The sequence below is a fragment of the Stegostoma tigrinum genome, chromosome 4, assembly GCF_030684315.1.
Source record: "Stegostoma tigrinum isolate sSteTig4 chromosome 4, sSteTig4.hap1, whole genome shotgun sequence".
NCBI lineage: Eukaryota > Metazoa > Chordata > Chondrichthyes > Orectolobiformes > Stegostomatidae > Stegostoma > Stegostoma tigrinum.
The window spans coordinates 111497735-111518612 of NC_081357.1; the positions used below are offsets into that span (position 1 = coordinate 111497735).

The 20878-nt window shown below is 40.7% G+C and overlaps 1 protein-coding gene across 9 annotated transcripts in view; it reads left to right on the forward strand.

Annotated features, from left to right (window-relative positions):
• LOC125452535 (doublecortin domain-containing protein 2) overlaps positions 1-20878 on the forward strand; it is a 128012-nt gene that overhangs the window by 43109 nt on the left and 64025 nt on the right. For all 9 annotated transcript variants that reach the window (XM_048531075.2, XM_048531079.1, XM_059645602.1 and 6 more), the window contains one exon: positions 12897-13043. In XM_048531075.2, the coding sequence (XP_048387032.1) occupies positions 12897-13043 (147 nt within the window). The remainder of the gene's footprint in view (positions 1-12896; positions 13044-20878) is intronic.

A 20878-nucleotide genomic window follows, 5' to 3' on the forward strand; every position in this document is an offset into this window, starting at 1 on the left:
TCAAAGTACTGAGATAGGCATAAAAATTGCAGTATAAATAAGTGAATTGGCTTTGAAGATTTACAAAGTTCTGTGAAGATGCCATACTATCCTTAGTGGAAATGAATTTTATTAAGCTAGACACTTGAGCAAATTTGCCATTGTGTTGAGTGTAATAAGGAACTTTGTTTCCTTGTATTTTTCCTTCACAGGCAATTTTTCAAAAGCTATTATTGTTTTGCAGACATGATACACCCTGCAGCCCAATGAGATGAGTAATTGATCCAAGTTTAATTTTATTAATGTTGCTGTCATAAAATGGCTATGAAGGAAAGAGGACAAATCTATTTGTATGAGTGCTCTGCTATTAGTGGTGGGAATGGTACCCATGATGCTGCTTGACCCATTAAAATTTTCCAGAACTGACAGCTTTCCAGTGTTATGTTTTAAAATATTAATACTTCATACTCATGACCGAGAATCCCATCAAAGGTTGCTAAGTGAAACCTTTGCTCGAAATTGTTGCATCCCGCCCCACAAAGTAGAGAGGTGACCTTATAGAGGTTTATAAAATCATAAGGGGCATAGATAAGGTGAATAGCAAAAGGTCTTTTCCTTAGGGTGGGGGAGTTGAAAATTAGGGCAATTTTTTATGTGAGAAGAGAAAGATTTAAAAGGGACCTGAGTGGCAACTTTTTCACACCGGGGGTGGTTCACATGTTGAACAAACTGTCAGAGGAAGTGGTAGATGCAGGTACAGTTACAACACTTAAAAGACATTTGGATAGGTACATAAATAGGAAAGGTTTAGAGGGACATTGCCCAAATGAAGGCAGGTGAGACTAGTTTAGTTAGGGAAACTCAGCCAGCGTGGACTAGTTGGATCAAAGTGCCTGTTTCCATGCTGTATGACTCTATGGATCTTTGATTCTATGACTCTGTGACTCTTATGAGGCTCATAATGTTTAGAAAGGTTTTTGAATTTCCAGTGGCCTAATGCCTTTTAAATGTTGTTAATGTATCCGCTTCAACCACTTCTGCTGGGAGTTCATTTCATCTGACTACTGCCCTCTGTGAAAAAAAGTTGTCCCGCAGGTTCCCATGTATTCCTTCCCCTCTTACCTTAAACTGATGCCCTCCAGTCCTCAATTCCCCAATCCTATCCATGCTTCTCACGATCTTATACACTTCTATCAGATCCCCCTGTCAGTCTCCTACACGCAAAAGAAATAAGTCCTAACTTGCACAAACTCCCCCGATAACTCAGTCCCTTGAGTCCTGGCAACAATCCTTGTAAATTTCTTCTGTGCTCTTTCCAGTTTAATAATATCCTTCCTGTAACAAGACGACTGAAACTGAACACAATATTCCAAGGTGATCTCACCAATATCATGTACAACTGCATCCTAACTTTTCAACATCTCTTCTCAATACCCTGACTGATGAAGGCCAGTGTGCCAAAATCCTTTCTTCACGACCTTGTCTACCTGTGACTCCAATTTTAAAGAATCATGCATCTGAACTCCAAGAACCCTTTCTTCCACTCCACTCCTTAAACCATACCATTCACTGTGAAACTCCTACCTTGATTTGACTTTCCAAAATGCAATCCCTCACACTTATCTATATTAAACTACATTTGCCATTTCTTGACCCACTTCCCCAGCTGCTACATTTTCTGATAACCTTCCTTACTGTCTATGATCCTCATCGTAACATGCCCTGTGTCTTTAAACTGTGACCTCTGGTTCTGAACTCCCTGGTCATTGGAAATTACCTTCGCTAATCATGTTAGAATTTTATAGGTTTCTCTGACACCAGATTCCTTCCCCCCCAAATTACAACTCCAGTGAATCTAGTCCTAACCAATCCAATCTTTCCTCATAGGTTAGTCCTGCGATTGGGTAGGAATCAGTCTGGTAGACTTTTATTGCACTCCCTCAATAGCCAGATCATTCTTCCTTTGGTAAGAAGATCACTACACACCAGGAGTAGTCTCACTAATACCCTGTACAACTGTTGCAAGACATCCTTCTTCCTGAATTCTAATCTTTTTGCTATGCAGACCAACATGCTACTTACTTTCTTCACCTCTTGCTGCACCTGCATTCAGTCTTTCAGGAACTGGTGTACAAGGTCACCCATGTCCCATTTATCTCCCCCTTTCCCAATCTATTGCCATTGAGATAATAATCTTCCTTCTTGTTTTTCCTATAAAAGTGTATAACCTCACATTTAAAATGATTATACTTTATCTGCCATGCAATCTTACAACCTTCATATTTATAATTAAGTTCTATTGTATATTTTATCACATTGTTTCCTTAAGCAAAGTTCTTCTTCTGAGCTAAATACACTATAATTAGGAGGTTGCAAAAATCCCCTAGGCTCTCATCTCATTAACTATCATTTACTGTTCATTTTGGGAAACTAACTTAAAATGCAAAATGCTTGTTCTTTGTTTGTTGACCTCTATTGAAACCTGTTGTAAAATCTTGCTCCACATTCACTCATTCTTCGTCAATGTGTTTTTTAGGATTGTCCTAATTTTACACCTAGTTTAGACACCTAGTCCTACCCTGCGATGTCCTTACTTCTCACCAAATATAAAAGACAGAGTTGCAAAAGCTGTTGTAAAGATAGGGTCTTCCAGTTGATCTCATTCTTTTGTCTTGTGTAGCCTTTTTGTTGTTTTCTTTTGGAAGACACAAATGCCTCTGAGTCAACTGAGTGACTGAGGTTTCAGAATGTGATGCTGTTGCTTCTGGGAGACGGTGAGCAGCCAGTGGTTTTGGTCCTTGTTGGCACTAATGATGTAGGTAGTAAGGTGGATGTGATCCTGCATTCAGTATTGAGTGTGCTAGATAGAAAGTAAGCCAGCAGGATCTCTAATATAGAGGTAGCAAGAACTGTAGATGCTGAAGTCAGATTATTCACTGATAAGAAAGACTTGACTTAGGGAAGGGCAAAACTTAGTGTTAAATATAGATGGATTTGTAAATATTCATAAAGTATTGTAAAATATAGAAAGGGAAGTAAAGGAGGTGAGACAGCAGTTATGAATAAGGTCATCATTGCAGTGCTAGAGAAGAATGTGTCAGATGGTCCATGCACAAAATCAAATTGACTAGAACTAAGGATCAAAAAGTTTAAAATTACATTGCTAGGTGTAGCCTACAGGCTTCAAACTAGAAGAAAGGATATAGAAGAACAAACCTACGGGGGAAATTACAGAGTGATGCTGACATTTTAAAGTAATTACAGTAGAATACTTCAATTACCCAAACACAGAGGGGCAAATGCTCAAACGCGTACAAGAGAGCTTCCTAAAGCGATATGCATCCAGTCAACAGGAAAAGATGCACTATTGGACCTGGTTCTTGGAATGAGATGGACCAAGTCAATCAATTTGGAAAACTTTGAGGGTCAGTGATCATTGTATGGTAAGGTTCAGCATGATGTTACAGGATGAAATGCAGAGTGAGAAAAATTAATTGGGGGAGAGTAGACTTGAACGAGCCAAGAACAGAATTGATCAGAATTGACTGGAAGAGAGGCTGGCATGATGAACAATGATTGAACAATAGACTGTCTTCAAGGAGGGGATGGTTAGGGTACAGTCAAGGTTCATTTCTCTCTAATGGGAATGTTAGCACAAACAAGTCCAGAGTTCCCTGGCTGACAAAGAAGATAGAAGTTAAGATTAAGAAGAAAAAGTATGTTTCTGATGTTGAATAAAAAATAAAATTGGGAAGAATTTTGAAGGTTCAGGTGAGAGGTGCAAAAAACAATAAGAGATCAAAGAATAATTATGAGAAAAGACTAGCAGCCAGCATAAGGAAGTATTCCAAAGTCTTCAAAAGCCATATTAATAATAACCGCTACTAAAAGGAGGAGTAAGGCAGATTTGGGACCAAAAAGAGGGTTTACACCTGGAGGCAAGGTCTAAGACTAATGCTAAATGAACACTTTGCGTTTGCCTTTATCGGAGAGAGAGATTCATCCCAGCAGTAATGCCAGAGGCGGGAACTCAATCTCTAGAAGGGTTCAAAACTGATAGGGCAGCAGTGTTAGATAGACTGTTGGTCCTTAATATTGACAAGGTATCGGGACGATATGAGATGCCTACATGGATTTTGAAGGAAATGAAAGTTGAGATTGCAGGGACATTGGCGTCAATCTTTCAGTTTTTCATAGACTTAGAGGTGCCAGAAGACTGTAAAATCACAAATATTTACATCAATTTTAAAAAGGTTTGTAAGGATAAGTCCAGCAATTACAGGCCATTTAGTTTAACTTCAGAGGGGAATATACCATATGCAATTATTCAGGATAGAATTATTAATGCAGAAAAAAGGTGAGTTGATTAGGAAAAGTCATGTGGATTTCTAAAGGGAAAATCACGTTTAGTTGCTGGAGGTTTTTGTAGAAGTAACAAAGGCTTGATAAGAATGCTGGTGGTGGACTTTCAGAACATCTTTGTTACAGTCACACAAGACTTGTGAAGAAAGTTATAGATTATGGAACGGTATGTAACAACCTGATAAAAAATTGCATGAGTGATAGGTGAGCAATGGCCAATGGATATTTTTGCAGAAAAGGTCAGAATTGGGATCTTTGCTTTTCCTGATATATATTAATGATCGAGAACTTAAGGTACAATTTTAAAGTTTGTACGAGACTAAACTGAAGAATTGTAAACTGTGAGGAAGATATTGTGGAACTCCAAAAGAACATAGACAAGCTGATGGTCAGATAGGTGGCAGATGAGTTTCACTGCAAAGAAGTGTGAAGTGATGCAATTTGTTAGGGAGATCATTGAAAGACAATTGAGGTTACAATTCTAATGATGGATACAAGTGCAGGAGATGTATATTGTGAAGATTATTGAAAGTTGCAGAACAGGTGGAGAGCAGTAAGTAAAACACACAGTACCCCGGACTTTATTAATTGGAGCACAAAGTACAAGAACATGGAGATGATGTTGAACTTGTTCAAGAGGTTTGTTAGACCTCAGCTGAAGAATTGAGCACAGTTATGGGTGCAACATCATGTGAAGGGTGTGAACATATCAGACTGCAATGGCAGTTTAAAAGAATGTTTCCAGGGATGAGAAACTTCAATTATGAGGATAGATTGAGGAAATTGAGGCAGTTCACCTTGAGAAAAGAAGGCTGATTTGAGATCTGATGTGGAGTTTCCATCTCATTAGCAGTTGGATAGTGGAGACAGGGAGAAACTGCTAAAGGGGCAAGAAAGAGGGTGTAGGTTTAAAGCATGAGCAAAAGGAGCAAGGGTGAAGTGAAGAAAATCTCTTTGACTCAACAAGCATTTAGGCCGTGGAATGTACACTGCCTGCAAGTGTGTGGAGTCAGTTTCACTTGAGATATTCAAAAGAGTATTGGATCACTGTTTGGATAAAAATAATTTGCAACGGTAGGGAGGAAAAGCAGGGGATTGGCTCTAGGTCATGGCTATTTAATACTGGGCCAAATGGCCTCTTTCTGTATCATAACACTTCTGTGATTCTGTTTCTAAATTAATAAAACTTCATTCTTGTGATCAGTAGCATTGCTAGTTTGTGACGGAATGCCTTAGATAGTCATTATTTTGTCCTCTGTATATTCAACCACCATCACATAATGATCACACGCATGCAATGTGCACTATCCTCATATAAGACACCAACAGGCATTCCTGACACGATACAACACATTGTCTGTTATTTGAGGGGAAAACCGGGTTTGAATTTCAAAGGAACTCTTTATCAGAACTGATACTGCAAAACAGGCTCTTTTGTGGAACCACACTTAACAAAGTGGTCAAGGAGACAGTTTAAGCCATTGCTCGACTGCCATACAGCGTTACATGTTTATGAATACCTTTTAAAAGCTGAGATGTTAAACAGGGTATGAATAATTGTTTGAGGGAACAAGAAAACATTGTTTGTGATGTGTCATTTTCACCATTTCATCATTGTACTCCTCAAATCCTATTTCCTAAAACATTTTTTTAACAACTGTTCCAAGCACTTTTCTGGAGCTAAGAGGAGCTTGTCTGTTTTGGAGACAGTCTTAGTGTGTTTCTGGAATGACCAATAATAGGACAAAGCAGAATACGCTGTGCATGTAGAGTTATTTGCACTCTAGTCATGTATATCAAAATTGCAATTAGATGACAAAGGCCTCTATGAGATGTCCATTGATGACTGTATCGTCGCCGCCTCATGCTCCCAAGAGAAGCTCGAACAGTTCATCCATTTCACCAACACCTTCCACCCCAACCTCAAGTTCACCTGGACCATCTCCAACACATCCCTCACCTTCTTGGACCTTTCAGTCTCCATCTCAGGCAACCACCTACAAACTGATATCCATTTCAAGCCCACCGACTCCCACAGCTACCTGGAATACACCTCCTCCCACCCACCTTCCTGCATAAATTCCATCTCCTATTCCCAATTCCTTTGCCTCCGCCGCATCTGCTCCCAGGCTGAGGCATTCCGCTCCCGCACATCCCAGATGTCCTTGTTTTTCAAGGGCTGCAACTTTCCCCACTGCAGTGGTTGAGAACACCCTCGACTGTGTCTCCCACATTTTCCGCACCTCATCCCTCACACCCCACCCTCGCTATGACCGCCCCAAGAGAACCCCCTATTCCTCACATACCACCCCACCAACCTCCGGATACAACTCATCATCCTCCGACACTTCCGCCATCTATTATCCGACCCCACCACCAAACACATTTTTCCATCCTTACCTTTGTCTGCCTTCCAGAGAGACCACTCTCACCGTGACTCCCTTGTTCGCTCCACACACCCCTCCAACACCACCACATCCGGCACCTTCCCCTTCAACCGCAGGAAGTGCTACACTTGCCCCCGCACCTCCTCCCTCACCCCCATCCCAGGCCCCAAGATGACTTTCCACATCAAGCAGATGTTCACCTGCACTTCCGCCAATGTGGCATAGTGCATCCGCTGTACACGGTGTGGCTTCCTCTGCATTGGGGAAACCAAGCGGAGGCTTGGGGACCACTTTGCAGATCACCTCCGCTCGGTTCACAGTAAACAACTGCACCTCCCAGTCGTGAACCATTTTAAGTGCCCCTCCCATTCCTTAGACGACTTGCCCATCCTGGGCCTCCTGCAGTGCCAAAACGATGCCACCCGAAGGTTGCAGGAACAGCAACTCATATTCCACTTGGGAACCCTGCAGCCCAATAGTATCTATGTGGATTTCACCAGCTTCAAAAATCTCCCCTCCCCACACTGCATCCCCACCTGCCTAACCTGTTCTTCATCTCACCTATCCCCTTCACCCACCTCAAGCCGCACCTCCATTTCCTACCTACTAACCTCATCCCGCCCCCTTGACCTGTCCGTCCTCCCTGGACTGATCTATACCCTCCCTACTTCCCCACCCATACTCTCCTCTCCACCTATCTTCTCCTCTATCTATCTTCAGTCTGCCTCCTCCTCTCTCCATATTTATTTCAGAATCCTTTCCCCACCCCCCTTTTCTGATGAAGGGCCTAGGCCCGAAATGCCAGCTGTTGTGCTCCTAAGATGCTGCTTGGCCTGCTGTGTTCATCCAGCCCCACACTTTATTATCTCTCTGCACTTTAAAAGTGATGGCTAGAGTATTTGGAAGTTAATCAATCCCATGTTGAAGTCGTTACTGGTTAATTAACATGAAATCTTAGTTCGTTAAAATCAACTCCACAGGTCAGTAATTGTGCTTTCTGTAAAGCTACTTTAAAGATTTTGGATCACTTACTTGGTATTGGGACTGAAATAGAATGCAAAAGGATGATTTTCCTAGGAGACCTGACAGGTCAGATGTGGAAAAGTTGTTTTCCTTTGTCGGAGAGTCAAGGAACAGAGGACTTAACCTCAGAATAAGGGGTCACTCCTGGGATGGGGAGAATTTCTTCTCACAGACAGTTGTGGAACTGTAGGATTTTTTTTACCACACAGGTCTGTAAAGTTGGGCATTAAGTATGTTCAAGGCTGAGATAGACAGATTTTTAACTAGTAAAGGATTCAAGCGTTACGGGAGAAAAAAGGCAGGAGTGTGGATTTGAGGATTTTCACACCCGCCATGATTGCATTGAATGGTGAAGCAGATTTGATGGGCTGAGCGGCCAACTCCTTCTCCAACGTCTTGTGGCCTTGTGGTCCTTTTATCCTTTATCAAGAATAATTGTTAAAACATATGAGCTACTTTTAATGGATTTTGAAACAGTGGCATATTACTTAATCTAAAAATGGAGCCTGGGACAACGTTCAAGTTGCCAGTGAGCTACTGTAGGTGCTATTTCCTTTCAGGTCATTATTATTGAATGGTAACAAATTGGTGGCTTGTCCATTCTTCTTCATTTTCTGGATGTGAGCATTGCTAGCAACAGCAGCGTTAATTGTCCAACATTAATTACCCTTAAGAAGGTTTTGGTGAGCTGCTTTGTAGAGCTGCTGCAGCCTGTGCAGTGTAGGAGTATGCATAGTACTTTTTTTCTGTAGAGTATTGATATAACTGACTGGCATGCGAGAGGTTAGTTAAAAGTCAACCACATTGTCATGCCTCCGCAGTCACATGCAGGTAGACTTGCTTCCCTGTAGGACTTTAGTGTACTAATGGATTTTTAAATAGTAATCAAGCAGTTTCGTGATAATTTTAAGTAAGATTAACTTCATGTCCTAAAATTATTTTGTAATTGAATTTAAATTCACCTTGTTTCCATGTTTGAATTTGAACTGAAGTTTCCAGCTCATTAGCCCAGGCCTTTATTTTGCCAGCAGTATTAGCACAATGCTACCATTCCTTGTTAAAAGTCAAGAACGTTGGATATGCCTAAGAATCGGTATAACTTTGGCAGAAGCCGTCGCAAAAATGTTAGGAAATATTGAAATTTGTTATAAGGTGATCCCATGAAATGGGTTAACATGATTGTTACATAACTTCACGCAATTTCTGTTTTACCGGTTGAATCTGATGGATTGTAACGAGACTTCTGCATTTCCACACTTATTTTCCTCAGCCACTTGGATGCATCCTATTAGGATTTGAAATTATGAATTTTGCATGTTGTCAGCTTTTCTAATACCTCAACTTTATTAATTTTTAGCCCAACTGAAAGCTCCATGATCAACTCGTATGCAACAATTTCCAGATCTTCCTCTTTAATAAAGTGAAGTGCACAGTTCTAATTTAGTACCTTCATAATGCCCTGTGCCCTTGATAGTACATTGCTTCTTTGATCCTTAGTCTTTTTTCTCTGGTTTTTTCACTACCTTTTACTAATTAAATGCCTTTTGGATTCTCTTTAACTTTAGCCGTTTGCATCTCTTCTCATACTTTCACTCAACCTTTCTCTTCATGTCCTCTCAGAATTTGCCAAATTCTTTAATAGAACCAGTATTTGTTTTTAATAGAATCCCGATAGTGTGGAAATAGGCCATTTGGACCAACTAGTCCACACTGACTCTTTGAAGAGCAAGATTCTACTCAGACTGACCCCTCGATACTATCCCTGCGTTACCCATGGATAGCCCACCTAACCTACACGTCCTTGGACACTATAGCAATTTAGCATGGCCAATCCACCTAGCCTGCACATCATTGTACTGTGGGAGGAAACCAGAGCAGCCAAAGGAAACCCACACAGACACGGAGAGAATGTGTAAACTTCACACAGATAGTCATCTGAAGGTCGAATTGAACCTGGGTTCCTGGTGCTGTGAGGTGGCAGGGCTAAATATTGTGCCAGCCCAGTTCATGTCTGCACTATTAACCTGATGCTTATCAAGAGCACCATTTTTCTGCTTTGCTATTTTGTCATGCGTGGAGATAGCTTTGCATATCCTGCCTTTCCCCATCGGTGTAATGTGCCTCAACTATACCTGAATCACAGCCTATTGTATTATCTTTGCCTGTCGATTTTTGTTTCTAATTCACTTGGACCAATTCTTGTCCCTTGGAAATTGTGCCTCCTCCAATTAAATATTTTAACTTTAGATTGTATTGTGTCCCTTTTAATAGCTAACCTAAAGCCAGTGGCTCAGTGATCACTATTCCCTAAATGGACTCCTGTTGATCCATCTCAATCCTCAGAATGAGATCCAGCAATGCTTCCTTCCTAATTGCACTATAAGCAGGCTGTTCAAGAAAATTCCCCTGAACATACTTTAGAATCTCTTCTCCCTCTCTGGTCTTTATACTTGTACTATCCCAATTTATATCAAAATATAAAAGTCTTCCTGTATAACTACACTGCTACTTTTGCATTTCTCTGCAATTTTGGAACAAATTTGTTCCTTTATGTCTTTTCTGCTAATTAGTGGTTTGTAAAATATACTGGCTCAGTTATGCCCTTTTTTTTGAACCAGACCTATTATAATGATATTTGTTGTGATTGGAATAGGGGCCAGGTGGATCTCATTGACTATGAGATCCTTGATTAGGGCTGTTAACCTGGTGCAATCAGGGACCCTGGGCTGACAGATATAAAAAGGAGGTTCAGATAGTCTCTTGTTTCTTGGGACTGGCTCAGAGCTGGCTGGTCAGAGGCCATGTACTGTGCACATGTAAATGCATGGTGACAGGATACTGGCTTCGTTGCAGTTATTTCAATGTTGTTTTTCCATTTGGCTATCTACATCTCCCCAAACTTACTTATTTTGCATGCATACACTTGAACCTTAACTTAGTCATTATTACATTTCTTCTTATTCTTAGCCATCATATGTCTTACCGTTCTTGTTATAATGCCATCTGTATTTTGCAACTCTGTGCCTTGTTTCTCTTTTCTAATGCTATATTCCATTTTTAGGGTCCCCAGCTAAGTTTGTTAAAATGTTCGAGCAAACAGTAGAAAACCACCATAAGTCCTAACCCTGGTCGAAGGAGGAGAATTGTTTGTTCTACTAGTGAATAAATATTATATACTAGACTGGTCAACACAGTAACATGCTGGGGTGTTTTTTTCCTCTGAGTGAAGTGTTCCAATTGAAAAGCATTTCTCCTTTTAATTGGATAAAGGGTTTATTGATGGGAACTATGTGTTGTGAGAAAATGTAGGAAACATGCAATAATTCAGGCAGTATCTACAATGAAGGTGAACATGCTGTCTAGATAACAAGGTGTGGAGCTGGATGAGCACAGCAGGCCAAGCAGCATCTCAGGAGGAGGAAAGCTGATGTTTCAGGCCTAGACCCTTCATCAGAAATTGGGGAGGGGAAGTGGTTTCTGAAATAAATAGGGAGAGAGGGGAAGCGGATTGAAGATGGATAGAGGAGAAGATAGGTGGAGAGGAGACAGACAAGTTAAAGGCTTGGGGATGAAGCCAGTAAAGGTGAGTGTAGGTAGGGAGGAGATAGATCGAACCAGGGAGGACGGACAGGTCAAGGGGGTGGGATGACGTTAGTCGGTAGGAGATGGGGGTGGGGCTTGAGGTGGGAGGAGGGGATAGGTGGGAGGAAAGACACGCTAGGGAGGTGGGGATGAGTTTTTCTGGTTTTGGGAGGCGGTGGGAGGAGGGGAACGTGCTGCCTGAACTGGTTGTGAGTCTTTTGCAGCAAATGACAGTTTCTATTTCAGACTTCTTGCATCCACAGTTTTTGCTGCTTTGTTTCTGCATGTCGTGAATTCTGTTAACCACATGAGTAATGAATAAGTGAGTTTTAAGGATACTGTGCTCACTTGTGTAGCACTGCACTTAGCCTCTCTGCTACTCGGAGAAGGCAACTACTCTGCTTTTGAGGAATTTGACTTTGCAAAAAGGATTAGCTTGAATGGAGAACATCCATCAACAGAGGAGAAACCAAAGTCAGGCATGATATCAGGAGACTTTTTCTTTAATGTTTGGGCAATGCTTGGGAATATGCTTTTATATTTGCTAATGATCTTATTTAGCTGCAATTTCATTTTAATTTTCTAATGTGTTATTTATCATGGAGGCTGGCAGTAAAAGTCAGCCAGTTCTCAAAGGAGTGAGTCTGACAAATCCCTTCTACTCCTTTTGGGATATGCCATTAGTTTTTGGAGAAAATAGTATTGAAACGAGAAACGTGCAGCAGGTTAATTAACATTTGAAACAGCAAGATGCATTAATGTTTCGACTGTAATCCTTTATCATAAGCTGCTCAAGGACTCTGTTATGGGCCCCAACAGATCCGTTAACCTGTCCGTTTCTCTTTCAGATGCTTATGAACTGTCAACCAAACTATCTTAGCATTCTTTATTCCAAATTCTAATTCATCTCACGGGGTTTTGCAATGATTCTGCCTTTTCACAATGGGAGATTTGCAAACCATTTACATCTCTGAAGTAAGAAAGTTAAAATGAAGAGTACCATTGGTGCCATCAGAAATGGAAGTGCCTACAGTAGGAGCTGGTTTTCCAAAATTTGTATTGAGGATGCATTAACGCATGTATAAAGCCAAAAATCCCTCTCGGGTACACATTGAGAATGCTCAATTCCAGGCTCAAAGGAGAAGAAATTAGAATGGAGGACCCACAACACTGAGGCGCTGCTTTCTTGATGCTGCCCTGGAATTGTCTTGAGGGAAAAATAAAGTCTCGTGCTTCGTGTCAGGGCAGTTAGTGAGAAAATCAACAAAATGACTTCTGTTTATTCTATATTACGTTTGACTTTAAAGTATTTGATCTTGACAGTAGCTAAGAATACTTAAGAGTGCATGCAAGAGTTTTCTGGTATAATTTATAAAATAGTATAAATGTGTTTGGAGTTTCTATCAGGTGTTTGGCAGAATTGTTGAAATTCTCTGCTGGTTTTAAAAAATTCTCCATCACTTTGACCTCATACCTTTTCTTGATACATAAAAAGATAATCACCAAGAAGTAACTTTAAAAGATTAAAGGGATTAAAACTCTTCTTTTTTTGTACACATTCAGACTCTGCACATTAGATGGAAGAGCATTGCTAGGCGCAGCTGAATTAGATAACAACCAATATTATGTGGCCGTGGGATCAGAGAAATTCAAGAAACTGCCTTATTATCAAGCCTTGTCAAAGAAAATTACAGGTCGAGAGACTCAAGGGTAAGTTCTAAACGTTGCGTGCCCAGGCACACAAATGCGTTTCAAATTTGCTTTGTCAATAGAGTTTTTTAAAAATTTTCCCTTAGGATGTGAACATCACTGACAAGGCCAACATTCATTGTCTTTAATAGCCCTTTAGCAAGTAGTGGTGAGCTGTTAGCTTGAACCATTACTGTTTCTCTGGCAATAAGCATCCCTGCAATGTTATTATCAAGGAACTTTCAAGATTGAGACCTAGAGAATGTGAGGTATCAGTGATACAGTTTTAAGTCAGGATGTGCTTCACTTGGGTCTTGTCAGTGTACTTGCTGCTAGTGGTGTTCCCATGTGTCTGCTGTCCTTGTCTTTCTAAATGGCAATGCATAACTGTTGTTCAATGTAAAATTAACTGCACGCTCATTGATTACATGTGATACGATTTTCAGATACTTCTGAAATGAGAGCGTGACTTTTAATATTTTGAAAACAAATGTTATATTCCAAATTCAAATCTGTTGACAGGAACTGTTAAACATGCCTGAAAAGAATATGTATCATTTATTTTTTTTAACCACAGGCAATATATCAAAGTTTCAATGTGTTGAAGCAGTGATAATTGTAACTGAGGTGTGATGGACTGTTGAAACGAGACTATAAGATTTGTATATGGCAGTAGGAATTCGCACCATGGGCCTCTTTCACTTTTTGCTTGCCTGCTGTTAATGGGGTGTCAAGAATCTCTGAGGCTGGTTCACACTTAGAATGCGATTGAATATGAATGCAATGGGTTTAAACCCTGGTTATCCACTGAATAAAAACTGAAAGAACTGAGGATGCTGTAAATCAGGAACATAAACATTAACTCTGTTCCGAGGAAGGGTCACTGGACCCAAAGTGTTTTTTCCTTCAGAGACGCTGCCAGACCTACTGAGCTTTTCCAGCAACTTTTGATGTGTCCACACTAAGAAGATTTGCTTTCTTGGTATTACTGCTTCCTGTTCTGAAGCCGAGTGAAAAGTGGTTTCTTAAACACGATCAAGGGAGAATAATTTTCTCATCACTTGATCTCCTCTTCACAGCTGACCTGTCACCCAAACATGTTCATAACATGTTGTTTCCAGATCCATAGTTTAGACATGAATAAATGATGGCTGGATGAGTTTTTTCGCAGCCGGAGTCCATTATCCAAATGTTTTGTGGACTTATTTCAGTGGTGACGGGAGTAAAGCATGATCATGAAGAAGCTTGCTTGCAACAGTGATCTTTGAGTTTGGGTAGGTATTACATCAATCCGTTATTTTGGAAGCTTGACTCATTCGACCCTGCTGTCATGGACTGGGCCCAGTATGTGGAAAGAATGCATTTTTTTTTTCCAAGTAAATGACACTGTGGCAGATGAAAAACAATGAGTAATTCTTCTGACAGTCTGTGGAACTAGAGCTTTTTCTCTTATTAGGAAGAGGCACCAGATTCTAAAATATTTCAAGAATTGACAGACATAGTTAAGGAATATCAAGGCCGTCTAATTCTGAGATACTTTTGTTTTTACTTGGAAATTCAAGAACCGGGAGAATCTGCGTCAAGTTTTTTGACCACATTGAGACAACTGGCAGAAGAGTGTGACATTGGTTTAACCCTTAATGAAATGCTGGGAGATTGTTTGGTGTATGGGATTAATGATATGACTATGCCTAAATGTCTACCAGCTGAAGCCCAACTGGACTTCAAACAGACGCTACAATTGGCTTCTTCATTGGAAAATGCAGCAAGTGGAGCAGTTGAGTTGCAGGGTATTTTGATGGAAGTGGACACCCTCGCCAGTTTGACTTCGCGTGGGTAATACCATTTGAATACAGGCAATTGCGTAGCCTAATTCAGGACACATCCTAATTAGAAGGTCTCTGGTACCTGACTCTGAATGAGGCAGTCGTAAAGTCAAAGCCAATTCATGTGTAAATAAAGGGTGACATGATGTTGGCTAAGGGTCTCTTGAGTTATTTCAGTTTGACTCCATCTGGTTGAATACATGGGTGAATATCTGCATTGTTTTATTGTTTTTGTGATTGACCAGGACTTAGTTCATTTATACTTCTCCAAAGTGATTGCCTTTGGTTGGCTTTCCTAGAGCAACTGACTCCAGTTTATTATGTAAGGTATGGCCATGAAAATATGTGCCCACCTTTGAAGTTGCTGTTTTAAGTCATTGGAATGCTGTTTTAGTTTTGTTTTTAAATCCATTTGATGTTTTAGCCCAATCATTAAATTCACTTTTAGGAATCAAACCAGTGGGCTTCATCAAGGCATGGTTTATGCACACAGCTTGGCCTTGTAAATGAGGTGGGGACATTTATGTTATGACTGCAGGTGACCGGCTGGTTAGTTGCCTAAAGGTTAAAATCAACCTCTGTTGAAAAGCAGCATGGGAAATGCAGCACATTCAAGCTGTATGCATTCTGCCTTAACCAGGCTTGCTTATCTGCCCCGTGAACATTACAGCTGGTTGTCTTAACAGTAGGCACTATTTCAACTAGTACAACATGCAGATTTATCATTTCAAGAAAATACAGCAGCGTATTTCTGGCCCTGCTTAGAAGATGCTGATTTCTGCACTTACAATGCCTGACTTACATAGTGCTCTGTATTTAAATGAACTGTCACCTTGGTATACTTCACCTCCACCTCTATTTGTACCTGATATGGCAATACTTACATATCTATTAAGAAAACATGGTTGATTTTTTTTTAATTGACTCGTGGGATGTGGTGTCACTGGCTGGCCAGCATAAATTGCCCATGTCTAGTTGCCCTTAAAGGTGGTGGTGAGCTACCTTCTTGAACTGCTGTAATCCACGTGATCTATTAGACCCGCAATACCTTTAGGGAAGGAGTTCCAGGATTTTGGCCCAACAACAGTGAAGAGACAGTGATATATTTGCAAGTCAGGATGGTGAGTAGCTTGGAGCAGAACTTGCAGGTGATGAATTTCCCAGGTATTTGCTGCCAATGTCCTCTTTGTGCCCTACTTCCCAGCATAGGGCTTCTTAATCGATTATTTTCCTTGTAAGAATGAGAAAAAATGATCATACACATTCCTTTACATATAAACGTTATAATTCCTGTCTCCTAATGAAGTGACATTCGGGCCACTTGTGGAAAGCCAGTGGGGTTTTGTTGTCCAAAGGATGTGGTGTATTTGACTAGGCCAGCATATGTTGTCCATTCCTAATTGCCAGATGGAATTTTAGAGTCAACCATATCAGGAAACATCCCAAAGACTAGGTATTTCACATTGCTAAGCATTGAGTGCTGCCAGAACCTTTCAGAAGGGATAGGAAGGGGAAATCATCTGGATGGGAGCCAAGAAATCAGAAGGAAAATCTTCTGATTTGGAAGGAGGGTCCTGACCCAAAATGTCAGCTTTCCTGCTCCTCTGATGCTGCCTGGCCTGCTGTGTTCCTCCAGCTCCACACTGTTATCTCTGACTCCAGCATCAGCAGTTCTTACTATCTCTGAGAAGGAAAATCTTGCTGTTTTTCATTCTCAAACTTTCAGCTGAGGTTGGCAACCAGTTTTTTATTCATCAACCAGCCCTGGTGAACATTCATCAAAATCTTAATCCACCGCAATCATGTTCATGGGTTGAATTTTCTTACTTACAAATGGGAACCATGTGTGTTATAAAACACAATAGTACGTACAAAGGTTGAACCTGATGGGGTAGATTGCATCCTCTGGTATCTGATCCCAGATCCCAGGTGGCTTCATGCACAGGAACTCATGTCTCATTAACTTAATTGAGTTTTTTGAAGAGGTGACAAGGTAGAGTGGTAGATGTTGTCTGTATGGACTTCAGCAAAACATTAAAGTGTATTCCTTTTATAGATATATACTTTCTAACCTCTTGCTATTATGCACATCTGTTTCTCATACCAGAGTGGATGATGTTACAATTTTGATGTTACATTCCATTAGCTATGTTCTAGCCCATTCAATAAGCCTGTCTAAATTCTCCTGAAGCCACTTTTCATCTTCATTAAACAACACAACTTCCTACTTAACTTTGAATTACATTAAATTGGAAATATTACATTCGGGACCCACCTCCAAATCCAAATCACTGATGTATAGTAAACAGCCAGGGCCCAAGTACTGATTCTTGTGGAACCCCATTAATCACAGCCTGCCAATGCAACAATGACCAATTTATTTCTATTCTTTGTTTTCTGTCTGATAGCCAATTATTAATCCATTCCATTACATTGCCTCCTATCCCCTCTGCCTTAATCTTTCCAATTTTTCTTTCATGCGGGTCTCCTTATCAAAAGCCTTTTGAGGATCTCAGTATACTTTGTCTACCAGCTTTTTGTGAGTAACATTTTCAAAAAACTTCAATAGAATTAAGTAGATTTTCCCATTTGTTAATCCATGCTGACTATGCCCAAGCATATAATCATCAACCAAGAGTCTATCTGTCCCATTCTTTACAATAGATTCTAACACTTTCCCTGTTCTTGATGCAAGACTCTCAGGTCTGTAGTTCTCTGTTTTATTTTTCCCTCTTGCTCCCTTACATAATGTGCTGAAATTTGTTACATTTTAATCCAAATGAATCATTGAAGAATCTATAGAATTTTGGAAGGTAATCACCAATGCATTGACTGGTTCCTGTTTAGGGTGAAGGGCAAGGCTGGTAGGTGTAGGGAATGCTGGGTAAGTAGAGAAACTGAGGTTTTGGTCAAGAAAAGGAAAGAAGCATATGTCAGATATAGACAGCAGGGATTGAGTGAATCCCTATAAGAAAATAAAGGCAGTAGGAGTATACTTAAGAGGGAAGTCAGGAGGGCAAAAAGGGGACATGAGATAGCTTTGGAAAATTGGGTTAAGAAAAGTCCAAAGGGATTCTACAAACACATTAAGGGCAAAAGGGTAACTAGAGAGAGAATAAGGCCCCTTAAAGATCAGCAGGGCCGCCTATGTGTGGAGCCACAGGAGATGGGTGAGATACTAAATGAGTATTTTGCATCAGTGCTTTACTGTGGAGAACGATATGGAAGACATGGAAGGTGGAAAATAATAACGACATCTTGAAACATGTCCACATTACAGAGAAGGAGGTGCTGGATGTCTTAAAACACATCAAGGTGGATAAATCCTCGGGAACTGATCAGGTGTACTGTAGAACTCTGGGAAGCTAGGGAAGTGATTGCTGGGTCCCTTGCTGAGACATTTATCACATTGATAGCTGTGGGTGAAGTTCTGGAAGACTGGAGGTTGGCTAACATTGTGCCACTATTTAAGAAGGCAGTAAGGAAAAGCCAGGAAACTATAGACCGGTGAGCCCGACATCTGTGGTGGGCATGTTGTTGGAGGGAATTCTAAGGAACAGGATTTCCGGGTGTTTGGAAAGGTAAAGATTGATTAGGGATAGTCAACATGGCTTTGTGCGTGGCAATTCGTGTCTCATTAACATAATTGAGTTTTTTGAAGATGTGACTAGTGGTGTGCCTCAGGGGTCAGCGTTGGGCCCATTGCTGTTTGTCATCTAAATCATTGTTATCTATATCAATGTACAAAGTGTGATTAGTAATTTTGAAGATAATACTAAAATAGGCAGTATCATGGACGCTAAGGAAAGTTATCAAAAATTGCAGCAGGATCTTGATCAGCTGGAGAAATGGGCTGAGAAATGGCAAATGCAATTTAATATAGATAAGTGTGAGGTGTTGCATTTTGGAAAGTCAAATTAAGGTTGGAGTTTCATGGTGAATGCTGGGACCTTAAGGAGTGTAATGGAACAGAGGCGGCTTGGGAGTACAGGTGCATGGTTCTCTGAAAGTGGAGTCACAGGTAGACTGGGTAGTGAAGAAGGCTTTTGGCACACTGGCCTTCATTAGTCAGGGCACTGGGTACAGAAGTTGGGAGGTTTGTTGCAGTTGTATAGGATGTTGGTGAGACTGCACTTGGAATATTGTGTTCAGTTTTAGTCATCTTGCTACAAGAAGGATGTTATTAAACTGGAAAGAGTGCAGAAAAAATTTACAAGGATGTTGCCAGGACTCAAGGGACTGAGTTATCGGGGGATTTTGTACAAATTAGGACTTCTTTCTTTTGAGTGTAGGAGACTGAGAGGGGGATCTTACAGAAGTGTATAAGATCATGAGGGGCATGGATAGGGTGAATGCACTCAGACTTTTTCCAGAATTGGAATTGAGGACCAGAGTGCATCAGTTAAGGGAAGAGGGGAAAGAATATATGCGAACCTGACTGGGCAACCTTTTCACAGAGAGTGGTATGCATATGGAAAGTGCTACCAGTGGAAGTGGTTGAGGCAGGTACGCTAACAATATTTAAAAGGCATTTGGGTGAATATATGGATAGGAAAGGTTTAGAAGGATATGGGTCAATTGCAGGGAAATGGGGCTAGTGTGGATGGACATCTTGGTCAACATGGACCAGTTGGGACTGAAGGGCCTGTCTCCATGCTATAAGACTCTATGATTCTATGAATCTACGTAATGAAGAGGATTGAGAAGAGTGATAGATATGATCTAAGTGGACTTCAATAAGATGTTCAACAGGGTTCCGCATGGTAGGTTGGTTAGCAAGGTTAGATCACATGGAGTACAAGGAGAACTAGCTGCTTGGATACAAAACTGGCTCAAAAGTAGAAGACAGGGTGGTGGTGATGGGTTGCTTTTCAGATGGGAGGCCTGTGACCAGCGGTGTGCCACAAGGATTGGGGCTGGGTCCACTGCTTTTTGTCATTAATATAAATGATTTAGATCATTGGAGGTATGGTCAGTAAGTTTGCAGATGATGCCAAAATTGGAGGTGGAGTGGAGAGCGAAGAAGGTTACCCCAGAGTACAACGGGATCTTGATCAGATGGACCAAAGGGCCGAGTAGTGGCAGATGTAGTTTAATTTAGATAAATGTGAGGTGTTCCATTTTGGAAAGGCAAATCAGGGCAGGACTTATACAGTTAATGGTAAAGTCTTAGGGAATGTTGCTGAACAAAGAGACCTTGGAGTGTAGATTCATAGTTCATTGAAAGTGGAGTCACAAGTAGATAGTAGGCAAGGTCTTTTCCCAGGGATGGGCAGTCCAAAACTAGAGGACATCGGATTAAAATGAGAAAGAAAAGATATCAAAGGCACCTAAGAGCACCATTTTCACACAAAGGGTAGTGTGAATATGGAATGAGTTGCTGGGGAAGTGGTGGAGGCTCGTAAAATTACAACAATTAAAATGGATGGGTATATGAATAGGAAGGGTTTAGAGGGATATGGGCTGAATGGTGGCAAATGGGACTAGATTTATTTCGGATATCTGGTTGGCATGGATGGTTTGGGCCAAAGGGCCTGTGCTGTATGACTCTATGACTATCTCTACAGTCACCTGTTTGAACATTCAGGGATGTAGACCATCACATCCTGGCAGTTTATAAAGTTTCAGCCTCCTTTAATTTCTCCAGTACAATATTCTTACAGATGTCAATTCTCTTTAACTCCTCATTCTCCCTAGTGCTTGGGTCTCCAGTACTGGGAGATTCCTGGTATCTTTCTCAATGAAAACCAATGCAAAGTAATCATTTACCTTCTCCAACATTTCTCTACTCTCCATCATAAATTTTCCCTGATTCAGCCTGTAATGGACCACTTTTCTTTCAGCAAGGGTCCTCTGCTGTGTACTGAAAGATATTTTTAGTCCATTTTTATGTTTTATTTTGTTAGATTGCATTTGTTCACTTCTCCCTTATAATTTTTTCGTCCTCCCTAGTTGTGTTCTATTCCTTAGAATTACTTCTATTTCTGGCAGTTTTATCAGCATTTTTAATCTGCAGCCCTAAACTTCCTT